General features: G+C 43.1%; 1 protein-coding gene across 1 annotated transcript in view; it reads right to left on the bottom strand.

Moving 5' to 3' along the window:
* SMYD2 (SET and MYND domain containing 2) overlaps positions 1–21,670 on the bottom strand; it is a 52,598-nt gene that overhangs the window by 12,360 nt on the left and 18,568 nt on the right. Inside the window, exons 2-6 of the mRNA XM_081026903.1 lie at positions 20,664–20,727; positions 10,101–10,211; positions 7,660–7,720; positions 6,827–6,951; positions 1,200–1,267 (exon numbers count right to left, since the gene is read on the bottom strand). Of these exons, the coding sequence (XP_080883029.1) occupies positions 1,200–1,267; positions 6,827–6,951; positions 7,660–7,720; positions 10,101–10,211; positions 20,664–20,727 (429 nt within the window). The remainder of the gene's footprint in view (positions 1–1,199; positions 1,268–6,826; positions 6,952–7,659; positions 7,721–10,100; positions 10,212–20,663; positions 20,728–21,670) is intronic.

Genomic DNA, 21,670 nt, shown 5'->3' with positions numbered 1-21,670 from the left:
TGAGAGCAGAGACAGTCCCGAGTTTATTTCAGGTCTGAAGTTGTCAAGACCAGACTTCTGAAGAGAGTCTAATGGCCTTTCTCTTTCTCTCCTTCCTTTTCCTAAGGGTGAACGTCCAAAAGAGCTTCTCCCCAAAACACTTCTTTCCTCACTATCGGAATTCAAACTGCAGGTGACAAGACACCATTTTGGCCACAAGGACAGTCTTATTATGTGAATAAACGTTTTGTTTCTGTGGTTCAGGAAAGCCAGTGACCGCTGTGCAGGAGACCTGGATCTATGCAGATTCTTTATCTTGTGGACCCGTATGACGCACAGAGCTGGGCAGCAACAGATAGAGGTACCAGGGGAATCATCCATCATCCATGCTAACGCATGAGTGGTAAGGGTTTCCCGAAATGGCTTCCGCCTGAAGCCAAAGACTCCCATAGTAAATATGAAGCAACATCACTTTAGACAGAACTAATCTACAGTGTGGATTAATTCAGACAGGGGGTGCAGGAAGGCTCCATCCGTAAAGCAAGGGCTTGATTTCAGGGGACTGGAGCATTTTGAAAGCACTCATTCCATCAAGCAGACAACCATAAAGCCGTCCTTGGCAATCCAAAAGAGTTGGAGGTATGAAGACGTACACTTGTCAACTGGCAGCCTTTCTTGAATTACTTGAGTAGCCCTGAAGTAAAGTAAAATCCTAAAGTTCTTTGAAATTTCCCCCGAGTTTACTACTGTAGCATATTCTCCCTCCAAACTGCTGTTTCTAAACCGATGTTTTTCAAAAAGTACAGATGGATAAGAAGCGCATGTATTCTGTACATCAGCCTATGGCCAATTGTTGGTTGGCAAATTAATGTTTCTCTTTGAGTGGAAGAAGCCCAAAGATTTCCATAACCACAGATACAAAAAAAGTACATTTCTCAGCATGGCACACTATAAAATATCCTTTAATAACTGCTCTCTACCTAGCAGGACTTAACAAGTAACTGTCCTCTTACCTACTACCGTCGGATCCTTAAATGTAGGGAAAATAGTCTGAAATCTGGCAGAATTAAAACATTATACTTAATTTGCTTGGAGGTTTGTGTCTGCCACATGCAGTCAGGTAGGTTATTTAAAAATAAAAAATAAATCAAGTTAGTGTTAAGTGAAAAAAAAAAAAAAAAAAAACGAAATGAAAAGAAAAGAGGTCAAACTCAGCCTACTCAGGAAATATTGCTGATCCCAGATGAGAAAGTTCTTCATCTTCAATTGTGAAGCCATTACAGTTAACCTGCGGTGAGAAAGGGGGACAAAGAAAGAAAAAAGAACCAGCTGGAGCTTCTGTCTGGATAGAAATCATTTCTGTAATTTTTGACCTTCAACAAATTAACTAGGAAGATGTTCTGGTTTAGTGATTTTGAAACCTTTCTTTTGGCCTAGGTATCCTTCGTTCGGACAAAATTTACCCATCAGCCTCATGTATAAACAAATACAAAAGCAGCAATGTCAGGGGGAAGCACTGTTAGTCTAGCCTACCCACCCTCTTACACTCGGTGGCCAAAAACGACACAGACCACAAAGGTCCAAGGACTAAAGGTCGCATATTTGCTTGGGACTCAGCACACCTGGAGTCTGAGCCCAGCTGTACCACAGGTCTGTTGTGTGATCTGGAACCCATCACTGAGTCCTCTGTCCTTGATTTTCTCCCATTAGAAGTCCCTTAACCTCACACCTATCTCATAAGGTGAGGTGGTAAATAGGAAAGCTCTTACACAGCTGATCTAACTGCTCTCTATCCCCTTGAGAGGTACAGGGGCCTGAAGCTAAGGAACTGAGTGAGACCTTCCTATCATGTCTCCCCCAGATCAACCACTGGCCACTGCCTCATCCTTGAAAAGACGATGTTATATTGAAAAATACCAAGGGCAACTCTCACCATTCTGGAAGTTTAGCTTAGAGGTAGCAGGCTAAAACTCATGAATATACATCCCCGACTTTATATTGTTCCATAAATTCATTCTTTTCACAGACATTCATTCATTGAGAACCGTTGTGTGCTGGGCACTGTGCATAGAAGGAAGAACAGGCACAACTCTGTGCCCTCAGCAACACCCAGTCTATTGGGAGACAGTTTGGTGGGTGCTTTCATTTGTATCTGAAGTTTCAGAGCTGACAAGGAGACTCAGTCTCTTCTTTTGAGATGTTGAAGCTGAGGTCAGAGAGAAGCAGTGATTTGTCCAAAGCCAGCAGCAAAGGCTGAGACCGCTGCTCTTCCCGAGCTGCTAGGAAGGCTGTCTGTGAGGCATGCATGCTGAAGGATTTGACCCCGTAGGCTGGGACCACATCCTTCCACACCAGAGACACTGCACTGGTCCATTTCAGGTCAATGAATGTGCTTTTGAAAACTAGTCTATCCTGAGCACTCACTCTGGACCAGGCACTGTGCTAGGCACTGTGCTACATATTTACCCCCTCATCTGTCTGCAGCACTACTCTGGCATAACCCATTTTACAGATGTGGGAATTGAGGCTCAGAGAGGTCAAAGATTAAATAACGTGTTCAAAGAACATAAGTAATGATTGGGAAAATAGGAGTCAGAATTCAAACTAGACATTCTGACGGCAAGCTGTCAGAAACACAAAAGTGTTTCTTCAACCGATATGAATACCATGTTTCTTTGAAACTGTTCTGCTCTATGAATGTTAATGTGGCAATTTTACTTAAAATGAAAGGGTCAGTATCAAAAACTTGGAAATCTCGGCACCCGGAGAAGTAAAGACTACGATGGGTTTGACTTACTGTTTTTCCAATTCAACATATTTGTAATCAATATTTTAACCTAAAAACAGGTTACTGCATGTTAGTAGACAAATACATAGCCTTTCAATCCTGAGATTTTGGGCATTTCTGCATAGAAGCCTGAGCATACTCTTTTTTTTGTCTGCCAACTTCAAGTACCCTAACCTGTTCTGTCATCAGGACATTAACCAAATACCATGAACCAATGACCATCAGTCAACATTAGGTAAGAGTTTAATTAGGGCTTTCATTCATTCAACAGAATTTACTGAGGCATGAACAATGTGTTCTGCAACTTACGAGGTACTGAGTGATCCATGTACAGCCTCAGACTGGATGTAGCATGCCTCGGCAGAGGCTGGTACCCACAGGATGACAGCAAATGTTTACAGAATGAGGGAGAGAATTCAGCAACAATTTCCAAAGCTGATCCGGGAACAGACAGCTCCTGCCTAACTCTGAGGGGTGGGAGACTTGCTCCTTTGTCTCTTTCTCTGCTTGGAGCCCAACTGGGCCCATCTATGACTCCAAACCCCTTCAGGCTTGGATGTTCTAAGACCACTGGTCGCTTTGTTCCCTCTGCCCTCCTCTGACTGTGCAAGAGTGAGTGTTTCTTCATAAGCAGAGTCTCCGATCAGCATAAGTGTCATCCCTGTTCCTTTCTCGCAGGCAGTGATAGTGGTTAAGCCAAATTACATAGCAATTTGCCTGTCAGCTTTCCCTCCCTTCAGAAATATCCCTAGAGAAGAAAAGTGAACTTGCGTGTTAAGAAAGATGCATGGGCCATAGTCCTTTTTTTTCACGTCAAATCAGGCGTAAGTGCCTAGCTAAAATCATTCTCATAATTAGCATTTAGACTAGATGTAGGCTGCACACCAAAAACACATTCCCTGACCATGCATATGTCCCCAGTGATTAAAATGCACCTCAGTGCTGTCGAAGGAATGTAGTCGCCTCTGCTGCCAGCTGCTGCTGGGCCACAGGCTAACCCACAACACCTCCCACGGACCAGAGAGGATGGGGCGCAAAGGCTGCAGCATGGGCACTGGAGCACAGACACACAGCTGGGGACCGACAGGCGGGACATGGGGCTGGAACAGCACTTTTCATTTTTACGTTCGAGTTTTCTTGGGGGATACTGAGTGTTCTTTTTCAAATTTACATACGAAAAAACATACAGATGTGCGTGTGTGTGTACTTACATGTACACACAATCTCAGAATGGGGATTAAGGTCTGATAAACATAAAGTCCACAAAGGAATTAATTACCTACAGTTATATATGTGTGTGCATATAGGTACACACTGTATTTCCCCAAATAAGACCGAGCCCGACAATCAGCTCTAATGGGCCTTTTGGAGCAAAAATTAATATAAGACCCAGTATTATATTATATTATATTACATTATATTACATTATATTATATTATATTTGTTATATTATATTATATTATATAAGACCCGGTCTTATAGTAAAATAAGACCGGGTCTTATATTAATTTTTGCTCCAAAAGATGGATTAGAGCTGATTGTCCAGCAAGGTCTTATGTTCGGGGAAACACAGTGTGTGTGTGTATATATATATATATTAACATATGTATATATACACACACACATATATATACACATACATACATATATACATATAGTAATACATATATACATATGTATATACCGGGGGTGCCAAAAAAATGTATACAAGTGGACACTTTGGCCAACGTTGCTCAAGCAGTAGTTCGCTGTAATCAGAAGTGTCTGGACGCTGATGGTAACCACTTCGAGCACCTCTTGTAATTGTAGAAGTCAAACGTGACTTGTACTCATCTTTTGTTATCAGTATATATTGAGTATTACCATTTTAATACCGTTTTCCTTTCTTAAAATGTGTATACAGTTTTTTGGCACCTCGTATGTATACACACACACACACACACACACACACACATACACTCTCTTGTATCTATCTCCTGGATTTTCTGAGTCGGTTCAAATTTCAAAGACTGAATATTTTCACCACAAATATACTTCTGCTTGTGAGATCATATTCTGAAAATATGGTGCCACATCTACTACGCCAACACTGAGAAGTCCTCGCACTATGCATTACTGACTTGGTGGAAAAGTTATCTTCTTTTCACAGCTGGAAGTGAAGAGAAGATACCTTAAACTTATTTCATCTCTCCTGCTTTCTCATATAACCATGACTCATCTAACCCAGAAAAAGACGTCATGTATCTAGTTTTTTAAAAAAATGTAAGAGAAGTCAATTCCTCAACTTTCCATTTACCGAAACCCAGTTTGAGGATACTTAGGAAAGTATGTTGTAAATCAGGATAATATGAAAATCAGGAACGTTTTCATTACTATTACTTTAACACTCATAACTTGAACCCATTTTTTCTTTTACAAAGAACAGCTTTTTTTTTTCTTTCTGATTGACAGTCACACAATAGAAATACATCTATTTATCAAGGAATTCATCAAACTGTTAATAGTCATTCTCATGAGAGGTTCAAGTGGATTGGAGAAATGATGAAGACTCACTTCTTTCTTTATATGTATGATTTTTATACATATAAAGTGTATACATTAAATGTATAATTTTTATACATTTAAAGTGGAAGCATAATGGATTTTTTTTATCTTTTTCTTCTTTTTAGTATTTTCTTAAGTTACACATGTTCATTGTAAAAAATCTAGAAAATCATCCAACAGTAAAAGTAAAAATTTTCCACAACGCAGGAGATTACCATCCATGAATTTCTATTTAATCCTTTTTTATATATGCATGTATATTTTCATATTATACACATTTTTTATCCTGCTTTTACACTGTTATATCATCATTTTCCATGTCTTTCTTTGAAATATAACATATTATATGCTATAACTTATTAATCAAACTCTTACCAGTGGCCATTTATAATATTTCCTTCCTTTTTTTTTTTTTTTTGGTTTTAAAGAGAACCCCACAATAAACTATTTGCATGTGTATCTCTATCCATAATCCCTGATCATTTCCTTAGGATAGATTCCTGGAAATAAAATTACTGGTCAATAGGTACATAGGGGATGCTTATTTTGTTCTAAGACAATGTGTAAGTGTCTATCCAGGCTATTTTATATATGAGCGTATCTAGAGACTGATGGTTCTGGCAGGGGAATGTGGCAACTGGCACCCATGGAACAGAATTTCAGTATTTCTCTCTCTGGGAAGGTCACCTTCAACTACATGTTCAGCTTATAGGAGAAAATGCAAGTGTATTAAGGAGAGAAACCTGATCTAGCAAGTCGTGCCAAGGAGAGCCATCCTTGCAATAACAGGAAGCCTAAGGGTGCCAGGTGCACCTTCTTCTCCTGTCGTAACCGCGCCCCCGCCTTAGCCTTTCCCTCATGGCTGGTTTCCAGTTCTTTAATCACTTATAAGTTGCTCTTGTCTAGTGGCTCTCTAATTTTTTACTATGTCTGATTTTGGTAAATGTAGGCTTCTCTAAAGTAGATTTCATAGCAACTGTCAGGGAAGACTTCCTGCACCTAGACCCACGCCCTCATTGTGGTGACTGTCCTTCCTGGGCCGTCAGAAAGGGCCACCCTCTAGGGGACATCTGTATTTGCCTGTGTTTTATCAACACAGTGTCAGTAGGAATAGAAAAAAACAGTACTGTCGGAATGGAAAGTTTAAGAGAAGAAAAGTAAAATTTAATGGAGAAACTTCCAGTGGCCTTTTCTTTCCGAAGAGCTTCCAGTATGCCACAGACCTGGGGCACTGGCAACTCCTCTGTTTTCATATACTCCTTCTGTGGCAAGAAGCAGAGGGAGGGCAAATTTCCTGTGCTCCATCCATCAACGAGGGCCAGCACAGAGAGGACCCCCCTCCATCTGCTCAAGGTCACCTAGCAAGGCTATGCAAAACAGGGTCCAAGAACCCTGTCCTCAAGTAGATGCCATCATTCTGTTTCTGTTCATTCACCTTCACAGAGTGTGCGCGGGGGGGAGGGGGCTCTGGCAGGGAAAGGCTAGATGAAGTGTTGTCAGGTGTTGCATTCTTACCTGTGCGAAGAGAGCTAACAGGCTCTCGTGGTCGGGAAATTCAAGATGCTTAGAGTAAAAGTGATGGAGAGCAGAAACATCACTCTGAATCAAATTCTTCTTCTCATTGTCTAATTTATCCAGATCTGTGGATGAACAAACCATTATTCACCAGGTGGAAAACTGGATATCTAGTTACACCCTTTTCTTACTGTAAATGGCATGGAGGAGAGGGAAAAAAAAATATGTGGAGCCCCCAGAAAATGTTCTTCCTCATCCCTTGGTCTAACTGATAAACCCTAGCGGAAGAAAAGCATGCTATTTCTTTCTTTGCTTCCTCTACAACTGGAAGTCGCTCAGGACGTAAAATGTCAACTGATCATTAGTGATGAGGTTAGGGATGAGTGGTGATGACTGACATAACTAGCCTTAGTCCAGGCAAGGGCCCCCCCCCCGTTGGCCCTGGAATCTGTGTCATGGTCAAGAAACCGGACAACCCCTGATTTAATGCCTTTCAGTAAGGACATCAGCTGTTTACAGGACTGCAATTCAGCAAAGATCCAAAAATATTCAGCATGCCGGTGCAGCCAGCAGGAGATAGATCGGGATGCAATAATTCATCCTGCAAGTTCCTACTTCCCCTTAATTATTTCCTAGTGATCCTGTCAACTCAGGGGGAGGGGGGAAGTTATAGTCATTTTTCAAAACAGCACATAAGTCAAAATAAAAGCTAATAATTATAAAATTACCAGCAGTACTAAGAAGACAAACTATCGTTTCTTGTCTTCAATCCTGCCTCATCTACATTAAACAGGGAGCTAAAAGACCTCCTAGCTGGTCACAGAAAGACTTACGTGATTCAAACTCCTTCACAGCTAACAATTTCTCTGAAGGTGTTCTCTCTGGGTGACTTTTCTAGTAATTGGGGAAGAAATCACACAGATACAGATTTTAACAACCAGGGCAAAACGGAGTGGGTTCGCTTTTACATCCACAAGAAGAAAAAGCAAATAATTCTCAACACAATAAAGACAGCTATCCAAATTGTCTGCCATTTGGGCTCTAAGAGTGTTTGCCCAACACCCAAAACCAAAGACTCCTTTGAAAAGCTTTTTTAAAGTATCTGTAGCACTCCTAACACCCCAATAATGCTATGCACACAGTAGGCTCAAAAATGCTTGTTATGGGAAAGAACAGTGGCTAGAAAACAACTTTTTAGGAGCCTGACTTAAAAGAACTGACTCTACGGATGAACCATCCTATTTATTATTTCTCCTTCTAAAAGGAACAAAATCCTACCCCCCATCCATTTTACACTTTCTTTAAGCATAGGCTAAAATGATCTCGGTGTTTCAAAAAGAACACTTCTGGTTGTATCCGTGAGCCCAGATTCACTTTAAACGTGTTGCTGGCTTTGTTCTAGACACCCCAAGAGGAGCTAACAATAGTAAACCCGCTAGGCTTTGAGAACATGAATAAACTTGGTGTTGACAAGAGTTCAAAAGCAGAGCTCAAGAGCTGGCCCTAGGCGTGTCTTTGTAATCTGGCTATTCAATTTGGGGATACAGGTGGTCTCGCAGAGCGCTCTCACCTCCCTAGTTAACATGTTAAGCTTCCCCTTGGTAGTTGGGTAGCCTGTCTCCCTTAATCCTTTGCAAGCTACTAGAATACAAATGGCCTGTTTTTTTAATCATCAAGTCCTACAGAGATGAAAAGGTGGCCAGGTAACTTTTCATTTAATAGACTATTAGTAGTAGTAGTAATTATAATAAAAGTTGAATGAAACTGGTCTAAACTCATCATGGCATTCAGACTACTCTCCTGGTGCCAAAACATTTCAATAGTCCTTTTTTGGGAGCAGAAATCTTCCATTCACAGGATACATTTCTATAAGATTAGTCGCTCATTTTGCCTGGGAAAGCTTTTCATTCAGGAAAGTATACTAGCTTCTTGTGAATTCTTCACCTGAACACTACAAATAACATCAATGAGTGGGGGGAGAGCAGGGAGGGGGTGGGGGGAACGAGCAGACCGGTCACCCAATCGTCCCAGGATGGTCCTTCCCCCTGACACTCCACCCTGTCTCACGGCTTCCTCCTACCCTGTCCTTCTAACCAAGTACTCTGCATATCTTTAAAGATAATTGTAAGGATCCAAAAGTCAGCCTCCTTCTGATTTCCAGGTCTCGCTCCACAGGCAGTCCTTTGAGTGCCTTCAGTTACCCTGAGCTGGTGCAATGGCATTTCCACAAGCACCTGACCCAAGCTGAGCATAACGGAACAGTGAGCTCAGAGTTTGGAAATGTGCTGCTTCTGTTTACAGCGGCCCAGGATCCCAACTTAGCCCGGGGACAGGTATGTGCTAATGGTTACGATCACATTTGGCTTAGCCAAAAAAAAAAAAAAAGGAAAGAAATAAATATTTCAAAGGTGGGGTGGTATAAAGAGAGGGGGATGAAATTTCAGCTTTAGAAGATTTACAGTGCAGAGCCTCCACCAACAACTTATTATTAGCAAGCACCGCCGTACACATATGCCTCCTAATCTCCACGCAGCCTGTCTCATTGTGTCACGTGAACAAATCCTGTGGTGTTTCCCTCCCCTCTTTTTAGTTTGGTCCTTTGGAGATCAGGCGCCCCACACGCAATCTCTACAGACGGAGCAAACAAGGGCAGAACAGCCGGTCCCAGCATCATTTTTGGAGGAAACTGCTGATGGTTATCACGTTCCCACCAGGGGCATTTCTTTCTTTCCTTCTTCTTCCTTTTACCCTCTTCCCCTTGCCTCAGTTTCTACTTTTCCATTCCTCTTTCTCTACCCCTTTGCATATGCCTTCCTGGCTGTTCCATCCCATTCCTTGCCCGCAGAAAGGAGACAAGAAGAGCAGAACACTGGACGGGACCGGAGTGTGGGGTGCACGCTCTCTGTCAGAAAAGAAAGAGGGAAAATCTCAAAGCTTTGCAAGCCAGTCTGGTTCCCCAGGACGCGCTAATTATTTTCAGTCAGGTGTACATGCCTTGAAAGGCCGTATTTTTCTATGTAATCCTGTCTCATAAAGAGCTCAGAATTTAACAGCTGTGGTTATGTTCCTGACCTGAGGTAAGCGACATCCCAGTTGCACAAACCAACTTACACCTGCAGTGCTGTTCCCACTCCCATCCATATGGATGTGACGGGAAACGGGAGTCCAAGAATGATTAACAAGAGACGATCACCATAGGTCAGTTACTCATCTTTTTGACCTTTAAGGAAAAAAATAAAATAAAATGCCCTTGAACATTATCCCATTTCCTCACCTGTTTGGCCAGAATCCTTGCAGTGAGCCTTACAGTCTCTGAGGGATTCCAGTTTTCCCCAAAAACAACCATGGCAGAACATTCCAGCTTGTGCATGGGCCAATCTTCTTTCTGGGAAGGTTTAAAAAAAATGTATTACACACACACATACTGGAATAAAGTTTGAGAAGAGAGGATGCAATAAGTCCTCCTAGCTAAGGTCAAGTGAAATATGTTTCCTTTTGGAAAACATGACAACGCTCACAAAAGCGAGAGATAAAAACATCCTTTAAGATATATCTGGTTGTATAACCTTGACTCGGGCCTGGCCAAGGTTGTCAGGATGAGAAAATCCGCTTTGTGTTTTTTCATCAAGCATCTCATGTCTTTCCGCAGCCCCTCATTATTCCAGACGACACATCTACCTTTCCATCATCTGTGGAAGCTGTCAATTCGCAGGAGTGAGCGATTTGGGTCTTAGCCATTGATTTGGCTCTGCTCCCTGACAGTTCTGTTCTGGCTCTGTTCTCACATCAGGGCACATACCTGGTGGTTGATATACACAGCAGCTAGTCCCCTTTTATAGGTGACAAACACAAAACACAAATGAGGGCTCTGTCCAGGGCCCTCAGAGAGTCTGGCGAGGGCACCTGTTGGGAATACTTAGGAATACAGCCTTCTTAAAGGTTCATTGGATAAAACAGGAAAACAGTCTTTCTTTCCATGCCAACTCTTGAAGCTTTTATGGTGGAGGGTGGAGATACGTGTTCACTACTAGAAAGGTGGAGGTGCCATCAACTGAGACGGGAAACGATGAGGGAAAAGGACACGACGGTGCTGTGGAGACCATGGAAGAAAGTATTATGAGGAGTGGGAAGCAAGTGATTGTGACAGCGCTGGTGACAGGGTTAGTGTGGGATGGCTGAGAACGGATTGGACACTCTGGAGGTCATCGCTGACTGATAAAATCCAGGAGTGGTGGCATGATGGGGATGACAGGCTGCTGGCAGCGGACTCGAGAGAGTGGAAGGAGACATGAAAACTGGGAGAAGTGGGGTAAAGGCTTAGAGGGATGAAGGCTGGAGGGGGAAGCATTTTTCAGTTGAGAAGCACGTTTGTATACTGATGAGCGTCTTCAGACACTCTCTTCCTCACAATGGAATTGGGGACTGTCTTGTTCTTCCCTCAGCCTTTCCTCCTCAAAAAATGGCAAGGTTATTCTTTCAGATGCTGGGGCCACGAACCTTGCTGCCCCTCTCTCCCTCTCACTCCACATTCAACTCTGTCAAATCCATCACCTCTGTCTTCAGAATAGGTCTAGATTCTGATCACTTCACACCACCCTCACCCTTCCACAGACCCTGTTGCCGCCCTGACACCTCTGATGGCCCTGCCTTAGACCTGGATACCTGCTTCTGCCCCGACCCCCACCAACTGTGACCAATAGAGCCGCCAGAGCCATCAATTTTGTGAAACAAAACTCAGGTCATGAGATTTCTCAGCTCAGAAGCTTCTAATGGCTTCCCATCGCAGAGCAAAAGGCAACGTCTTAGATGACCTGAGGCAACACACAACGGAAGTCACCCCCCACCCCCGCCCCTCAGCCACACTCTCTCCTGGTTGTTCCTTGAACACACCAAGCACACACATGCTGTATTTCCTAGCTAGCACCCACTTACCCTAGATATCCATATCGCCCCCTCCCTCACTCCTCCGGGTCTCTGCTCTAGTGTCACCTTTTCAAGATAACTGCCATGAATACCCTATCAGCACTTTCCCCTTCATGCCCCTTTCCTTGCTTTATGTTTCTTCTCAGTACATCTCACCACCTAATATAACACATACTTATTAGTTTTTTGGTTTAGTATTTGTCTCCCCCCATTAAAATCAAGGAACTTAGTCTGTTTTGTTCACACCCGTAACCCCAGGACCTAGAACAGTGCCTGACATTCACCAGGCACTCAGTAAAGTTCCTCAGGCAATGAAGATAGCTCCCTGTCCCCTTCCCTCCACCCCCATCCCAAGAAGGAAGGACACAGTGTCACTTAATGATTTAATTCACCATGTGGCACAGACCCTTGGCTCAAGTTCTGTGCCAAGATGTTCCGCAGAGTTAAATAACACTGTGCCAAATATAACTGAGAGCAGGTAGAGAAAGAAATGACAAGATATGCACAAGGGAGAAGAGGATCTGCTTTTAGGCATGGCCTAAAATAAGAACATAGTGAGGAGGCAAAGAGGAAGGAGCAGGTAGGTCCAGCTCCCTGCAGGCAAACCAACTCCCTCCCCAGATGCAAACCAAAAAGGAAAAGACAAAGAGGGCTTCCTGTCTTGGGATATGGAGGGCAGTGGGGACCACCAGCTGGGGACAGATGGATAATTAACAACTATGGAAGAGAGTCCACTGTGACCCCAGGAACTCAAAGAACAGGCCTTTGCAGGGCCTTTAAGATGTTGGCTTTCTGAATTGTTGGTGGTGTCTTTGTGTTTAATGACAATGAGCTTGTGGGAGAAAGAAGTTTAATATTAACATTTCTTAATATGATTTCTTTATTATGTATTAATAGAATTAAGTTATTAATATACAAAATGAATGTTAATACAAAATGAATGTGACTATAAATAACACACAATGTTGACATTTATTGATGTAAATGTCCTCAAAGGGAAGGGATGCTAACGATAAGGAACGCTCTGGGAGGAGAGCAGAGAAGCTGACCCCACTGGGCAGAGAAGCAGCTGTGTGACCCTAGACGGGCCTCTTAATCCCCTTGCATCTGTACCTTTGGCTGTAAAGAACATGATCCCTAAGTTACTTAGCAGGTCCAGAATTCTGAGTCATGATTTTACACCTTCCAATGGTGATAATCAGATACAAAGCTTGAAGGCTACCAAGAAATACAGGACCTTCAGAGGATAATCAGGCATCCCTGCAATCACAAAGGGACACCGTGAGGCTCCCATGCACTTAGGGCAGTGCCTGGGACACCCAGCATCTCAACAAAAAGTGGTAATTGTTCATTTACGAGTTCATTCATTCATTCAATAAGCCCTGCAACTTCACCTGGAGACAGGGATGGGCGATGAAATCTTTGTCTTTAAGTAGTTTATGACTATATCACAAGCTAAGAGTAAGAGCACCTATAATGCGATACAGTGCCACACACAGCAGTTAAATCAGAGCTGGATAAGTTCAAGGAAACGCAGAATCACATGGGTTTCATCAAGGGAAATTTATCAGAATAATAATACGTTTTTACTTTCTTTTGAAAGGTGATGGTCCACATTATCTTAGAGCAGCTGACACAGACAATTTGCCCTAGTTTTGTGCATAAGAACCACAAACAATCAGATTGAACAAAATTGAAAATAAATTTAGTTAGCCTTTTTTGTTTACTATTAGCAGTTTCTTTGTACACAGAGTGGTTTTGCAACCGTTTATGCTTTTTAAAAACATATTTGTCAATTTTTCTTTTATTTGTTTATTTAAGATTTTTATTAAAATATAGCTAACATACAATATTATATTAGTTTCAGCAGTACACCATAGTTATTCAACATTTATATACCTAAAAAAGTGATCACCATAATAAGTCCAACAACCATGACACTATACCATGCTATCACAATATTATTGACTATATTCCCTATGCTGTACATTACATCCCCATGACTTACTTGTTTTATACCTGCAAATTTGGACCTCTTATTGCCCTTCACCTCCCCCCGCCCTTTAAATGTTTCAATTGTAGTTAACATTCAGTATTATTTTATATTAATTTCAGGTGTACAGCACAGTGGTTAGACATATATATACATAATTTCAGAAAAGACCCCCCTGACTAGTCTAGTAACCACCTGACAGTATGCATTGTTATTACAATATTATTGACTATATTCACTGTACTTTACTTTACACCCCCATGACTATTTTGTAGCTACCAATCTGTACTGCTTAACCCTTTCACCTTTCTCACCCTGCCCACCAAACCCTCCCATCTATCACCCCAACAAATCTAGAACCCATCTGACACTATACATAGTTATTACAATATCACTGACTGTATTTTTTATGCTATACCCTATATCCTCATGACTAATGTGTAACAACAAATTTGTACTTCTTAATCCCTTCTTCTTTTTCACTCAACTGCAACCCCCCTCCCATCTGGCAATCATCAATATGTTCTCTGTATCTATGAGTTTCTTTCTGTTTTGTTTGTGGGATTTGGCCATGTCCACAGCTTATAGGGTGCTGTGGGGGGGGGGGCTGACTCCACTGAGTGGGATTCACCCCAGCGAGCTCCAGTGCCTGTTGAGACTACCCTTTGGGGGTCTCAAAGACCACCCCACTTGTAGGGCTAATTGGGTGGTGTTCTGCTATGGTCTGAAGCCAACCTCCATGTTTGTTTTGGGGTCTCTTGCAAGGGGTTCTGGTGCAGGCCCAGGTCACCCACTGCCTGTGATTGGCTGGGGACTACCTGGTAGGAGATACACAGCCATGAGCAATTGTTTGCTGCCTGTGCTAAACCTGGAGGCATAGGGAAGAGGCCACGCTCTGAATTGAGGACTAGTACCACCAGTACCAGGCCTGGGGTAGCTTCACAAAAAGCCAGGATAGCCTGAGGTCTGCTGCCAGCTGCAGGCTCCCTTAAGTTTCAGTCCTTTATAAAGCCTCGTGCGGCACACGAGTTGGGTGAGTCGGGGTCTCAGGGAGTCACTAGAGTGGGAAGAGTTGTGGTCAACAGATTAATGTAGATTCTGGTTTGGTACCAGTGCAGAGTCTGGCGCTACTCAGCAAAAGTCTCAGAGCACACTGAGGCCAGCTGCCGCCTACCTGGGTCTTACAGACTCTGATAGTTTTCAGGAAAACGTGTAAGGTGGGTGGGGCTGGCTGCTCATGGAGAAAGTACCTCTGGTGTTGGGCTAATTGCGTGGGGCGGGGTCTGAGTGAGTCAGCAGGGTGAAGCAGCAGAGTTAACTACGCCAATCAGATTCAGATTTGGCCTGTGAGGGGAGGGCTCAATACCGGAAAAATGGCTCCCACCTACCAGCTGCACAGAGCAGGACGCCACACTGGGAAAATGGCAACTGTCCTTCGGCCCTCGCTCCAACACCCCTGAGTTACTGTGCCTCAGCTGGAGACCAAGGTGAGTGCCTGTGAGTGAGTCTGTGCGCGGGCCGTTTAAGAGGACGTCTGGGTTTCCCGCAGCCTTCAGTCCAACCCAGGCAGCCAGAATTCCCACGGTTTTTCACAGCCAGATGTTGTGAGGGCTCTTTTCCCCAGCACCAGTACTCTGGGCTAGGGAGACTGGTGTGGGGTTGGGGTGTCTTGCTACTCCAGTGGGGACTCTCCGTGGCCGAGATATCCCTTCCGGTTCTCAACCACCACACGGAGGTTTGTGGCTAGCTGTTTTGCGTCTCCGCCCCTGCTACCAGTCTCAACGTGGCTTCTTCTTTATATCCTTACTTATAAAACTTCTGTTCAGCTAGACTTCAGATGTTTCTCCAGATTGATTGTTCTATAATTTAGTTGTAATTTTAATGTGTTCACAGAAGGAAGCAGGCACAGTGTTTATCTACTCCGCCATCTTGGATCTCCTGTCAATTTTTCTAAAACCTTTTCTCCTGTTTTTCTTTGAAATTCAACCTATCATGCTATATAAAATTTTACGTAAACTTGGATTCCATTTTCCAGAAAAATAATACACAAATAAATTTAGAAAGATGTATACCAAAGTGTTACTAGTGATTTTCCCTGGAAAGATAAAATTATGGATACTTTTTCTGTTCTTCTTTTAGTCTGTACCTTGAGTTTCCTATAATGAGTACAGAGTATTTGTGCAATTAACATAAGTAAATCCATGTAAAAGGAAGATATGGAATTTTTTTAGCACCAATTTTTAACTTCTAATTAATTTTTAGCCAACATAATAAGTGCTCTGCATGACTGCATGGACACAAATGCTTAAAGATGCACAAGGAGTTGCAAATTGTCTCCTGGTACACCAGCATTTCCAACACTGGAAGAAAACAGTGATTGTTAATGCCATCATGTTTTCTGCTGAGCAAAGGATACATTGTCTTCCTGGCTAAGGAGACTGGATTTTTATTGTGAAGTCATTTGCATTTGGTGTTTCTCTTGTTCACTTGCACACATGCGTATGTCCTTTTCTAAAATGTAGACGAGTAAGAAAATGCCAGAGTATTTCTGCTTTCCACTACCATTGTTTTCACGAGGAAGAGTATCAAAGGAATCAGGTGCATACTGATCATCTCACACAAAGATCACTGACACTGCTGACCCCCCCACCATGAGGACATATGCTTCATTTTGTATCCCCAGTAAAAGAGTGATAGGCTACAATCAGTCATTCACACATTTTTTTCCTACTGTAAAACATGTACAAAATGTTTCTAAACATTATTAGAAAACAAAACAAAACAAAAAGCCACCAGTGGCTCAGGTGGAGATGCTTCCTACATCTGGGTTAAGAGACCAAAGTGAATTCAACCAGGATTGAACCCATGACTCTGGCCCCATTCACTGATCACCCGTAACAGCAGGGTCATATGAGTGTTCTGAGATATTTTCTGCACCTCAGTTATTTTCTAGTTGATGAAAGTCAAGAATTTTCTCACATCTTTAGTCACATGCCCCTCACACATGCTTTTTTTTTTAAAAAAAAAATCACCGCCTGTGCATGCCCCTTCATACTTTCAAAAGCACTCATAACCCCGTCACCTCCACTTACAAAACACAAATAGTTTTTTTCTCTCTCTATTTGTTAATGTTAAGAAATAATGCCCTAGAAAGTTCTACTCTACAATGATTCCTCTATATAATGACTTTCTAAAACTATTACATATGCAATTTAATGAAGAAGTCTAAGCAAGTGAATAATAACACACTCAGCCTTCCAGGCATATTTATAAAAATAAATATAGTTCATTAAAACACATAGGTTACATAATAAGCCAAACTCAAATGGGACTTTTTTTTTTTTTTTGTATTTCCTCTCATTACCCTTTCATGCATCGTCAGTTAAAATCTTTCCTCTGGCAGGATCACAGCAAGTGACCAAACAGGAAAGTAAATGGGACAAGATATAGCCAACTTGTATAAAATACAGCAAAATCCTAAAGTACTGCAGTTAGACAGGAGGACCTGGGGAGAATAAACATGGTGACTAGGATCTCCTAAGATGCTGTATTCCCTGGAAAGAGGAAATCCTGGGGGAGAACTGTGTGCCTAGCACTCTTGGAGAGGTTTCTGACAAAACCACACTGGAAGGGGCTTTTCCCTTTTACATCTATTAAAGGCCACTTCTCTTTCTTTGACACACTCCCATGGCACCTCTTCTCCTAGAGGGCCCTCAGGACTCACAGAGTGTTGGAAAGTGGTGACAGCCCTCCCCTAGCAGTCAGTACCATCTAGTCCCAGTTCTGTCACTGTGTGACCCAATCACTGTGGACACTGTTTTCTTATCTACTGACAGGCTGGACCTGATAACCTTCATTCTAACCCCATCCTCTGCTGTGAGGTAGTGACCACCTGAGGACTCCAGGTTGGGAGGGGACCCACCTGTGGAGAAGGTAATGACTAGCCCAGGTGATGACCAGCAGGTGAGGCTTTGCTTTCTTAGGTGGAGAATCACTCAAGGACCTTCCTTCTCCATCCCGGCTCTTGTTCTGTGCCCCATGTTGCCCTGTAGCAGAGCCTCCACTTTGATCCCATCCAGCATTCCCTTAGGCAGAATCCTGAATACATTCTTGTCTAGAGCAAATGCCTCAGATTCCTCCCTAACGATTTTCTATAGGAAGACCTAGGGATGCATTTATTTCTAGGCACTTACTGTTATTAAACCCATTTGACTGCTCTATCTCATTACAATACACTGCCCTACACTTCTTTAGTTCTTCAGAACTAAAGGACGGAAACCCTTAATGGCCGTTAGCCTCCTCCTTCGACAATAGGAGATAGATAGAAAAAAAAAAAAAGAAAAAGAAACTTACAGGTCAAATCCAGCCTGTCACTTCTAGAAACAAGGGGCTTTAGAAGCTGTATGACCACTTCTCATCCAGGAGGCTCCTTTGGTCACTACTTAACAGAAGCATAGACAAACTGAATTGCAGAAGTACTCTCCAGGGCTGAGGGTTCCCCGGCCCAGGAACTGGGCAAGTGGCAGGGAAGACTCTCCATCCTAAGGCTGGACACAGCTGTCTTGGCCTGAGGTTTTTGAATGTGACTTAGAATCACAGGACTGTATCCTCCATCCTGGGGGTCCTTGCTACCTAAGCAATCTTGTTATGATTTAACCACCTGGACAATGTGACTACAGGAGGAGAATGTACCGATGGTCAAACTGCTTGTTGTAAAGTAATAAATAGGCATAGAGGTTTGTGAACCTCCCGAGGGAGGGCACCCCTCCCTGTGTGCTCACCAGTGAGGTTTCTGAGTCTGCAGATCTGGGAGACCAGGTCCTGACGGCAGGGGAACCACATGGCCACCTCAAAAACTCCACATGGACCATCATGATTCATCAAAATAATGCTACCTAGTGAGGCCTAACAGAAGGCAGCTTAGCAGTATGCTCAGGAGACGCAGAGGTAACCCTGCATCTTGCATTCTGATGTCCTGTGTTCATGCAGAGTTTACAGTTGATCAGAGAAGTGAAGACTCATTTTTGCAATAAGCAAAATAAGCACTCACAGAGTGCACACCATTAGTGTTCTCAAGTTCTTAGAATCCATCCATTCTCTTAGGTTAAAAAAAAAATCAAGCCCCTTAAATCTAAAGTATGCAGTATGCTTTATTCTTTGCATAAAGCTAAGCTTTCGTCCAGCCTGGATTATTGTACCATGATTTTTCATAAGCAATCATACCTGCACAAAGTCACAGTTTATATAGAACTTTCATATCTGTTAATTCATCAAGATGAGCACTACAGTCCTCGTTTATATTTGTAGAAACTGAGACTGAGAGATGTTCTTGGAACTGCCAGGTTCAGAGTTGGTAAGTTGTACATCTGGAATCATGTCCACCTACTATTCCGTGTTATATCATCTGAACTGTATGTGATTTTCCACCTTGCTGCTCTAAAACACCGGAACGTAATGAGTTATTTTTTTCTAAAAGTGTTTAACTTAAATATAGAAACAGCTAACTTATCAGGCCTGGAATCACATCATGTCATTCCCAGGGCTTGGATCTCTCCAACGCTGTAGCAATCTGACCACAGAATATTCTATCCACAATTGGTAGGAGCAAAGTATGATCTCTCCTTTTCAAAAGAAGGCATACTCCCTGAAAACTCAACTGCAAGCCCATTTACATTTTCACTGTCACCCAGGCTGACAACCTCTGGAAGCCAGCTGTGGGGGGCACAGGGGAGTAGCCTGTGCACACAGCCTTCAGTGCCAGGGAGACACTCCCTCACCCATGGCTCAGCCTGTGCTTCATTCCGGCACAGGGCCACTATGTCTGCAGCTCTACGGTTAGATGATACCTCAGGGCTTAGCAACCTCTCCCATGGCGAAATAATGCTCTTTGGGGATGTTCAGAGGCCAACTGCACAGGGAGAAGAGAAAGAAACAAATGAAATAGTGGGTAATCAGAAGTAGATGGGAGGTGGGGGCTGAAAGATATCAAGTATGGGAGGACCAGCCACCAAAGAGAGACACAGATATGGAAAAAATTTTCCCTGTCATGCACAGCCACTGTTTAATACCAGTATTTCCCAAGGTGTATTAGGTGTCCATTAAAAATATATATATATAGGCAGGAGAGAGTATACAGAAGTCCAAGATCATATTCTCCCCAAGTTCAAATTGTTAGAACATTTTGTAGAACTAGTATCTAGTAGGAAAGTTTGGAAACACCACTCCTAGTCCCTCAAAGAGCCTACAGGAGTACATACCCCCAAACTCCTCAAGCTTCCCATTCCCACATTACAGGATTCCCTTGAACTTATCCATCAAACCAGATGGCCTGCGCTCTATATGCAGCCAGCCTCCTGAACCCACTCAGCCGGGGCTGCTTCTGAGGCACTGGCTCCAAGTACAAGTTCGGAGCAGCCACCCTCTGATTGTACAAAGGCTGTGCCAGGGGCTCACCTAAGTCTAGCTGCAATCAGGTTGGGTTCAAACAGCCCACGGGTGACATGGGGCCTGCTAGAGGGATTTATAAAAATACAGACCTGTGAGGGTAAAAACTGAAAAGTTTTAAAGATAACATTTTTCACTTGTCATCTCTGCACGTTCCATTTGCTGCTGGTAGCCTTGGGGGCAAACTGTTAACCTTGGTAATACATCTGCCTGTTTCCAACATGGCTCTCCTCGTGTCTTTCCCACTTCTCCGGCATCTTATTTTTGATTCTATATGTGGCCCCAAAAGGTTACTGCCTGTCACTGGTCCTGGGCCAGCCAACAGACGGGTATCCAGCCACATCCCATGTCACAACGAAGCTTTACAGCTCTGGCTGCAGGAGGGTGCTGGGGAAGCCATGACAAAACAGAGAAGGATGTCGGGGTCCCGGTTTTCGTAGGAAACAAGGCCCTCCCTGCCAGTGGCCCAGCACCTACCTGACACTCCACATTGCAGTAAAATGCCTGCTTGCATCTTCCACATTTGGACAATCCTTCTTTCCTTAAAAACAGAAAGGGCACTGTAGTGGGGAGAGGCACAGAAACGCGAAGCTGCACATTTTATCATGCAATAATCAACGCCATCTGGTCAGAAAGCAGAGCCAAGATTTACCTTACCTTCCTCTCCCCTGAGAAGTGGCATTTTCCCGAAGGAGAGTTTGACCAGATTCAGCCCTTGAGTAGGAATGAGTTAGTCAAAGAGTACACAGGCCGACTTTACAGACCCTGACCATGGAAGGGCACTTTCCAGAGGTGAATGACATGCTCTTTGACTTGGGAGCCTGGCTTGGAACACCACAGCTGTTAACATCACCTATACTACTGCTGTTAGGGGCAAGTCAGAGGCTCTTAGGTCCTGATTTCCTCACCGGCTAAAGAGGGACAGAAATAAACCAAACCATTTTGAAAATTTGACATCATAAAGACTGAGAAGTTGGGTACACCTGCACTGGTGCCAATGCAATGAGTGACAGCTTTATTACTTAGGGACGCAAAAAATGCAGAAGACAGAATTCAGTATGTCAGTGATTCAAATGTCCAGAAAGCTAAGTTAGAAAAATAATGCAACCCAGCAAGCGGGGACATATTCTTGAATAAAACATAACGGGATCTGATTGGTATACGCACCCAACTTGTGAGTGAACTGCTAGTGATTCTTCTTCTTCCTTTTCGTAATTAGGTCAACACTCCCTGTGCACTGCCATATTATTTGCTTCCCATAAAGCACAGGGATAGAGTTGTTTTCCAACTGTTAGGTGTGAGTGTGTTTGCTGTTAGATGAGCCAAAGCTTTTAAAAAAGAACTCTAAAGCCACTGAATTAAATCACACCCGACAGAACTCTTAAAAATTGCTTTGAGGTGGAGAACACCACATCGTTTTAATCAGACCACCATCTGTAAAGCCTAGGGTCTCATTCTCACCCACCGCACTTTCTGACCGGTAG

Source organism: Rhinolophus hipposideros (assembly GCF_964194185.1).
Source record: "Rhinolophus hipposideros genome assembly, chromosome: 19".
Taxonomy (NCBI): domain Eukaryota; kingdom Metazoa; phylum Chordata; class Mammalia; order Chiroptera; family Rhinolophidae; genus Rhinolophus; species Rhinolophus hipposideros.
The sequence above is the reverse complement of the archived record's forward strand: the minus strand, read 5'-3'. Positions and strand labels throughout refer to the sequence as shown.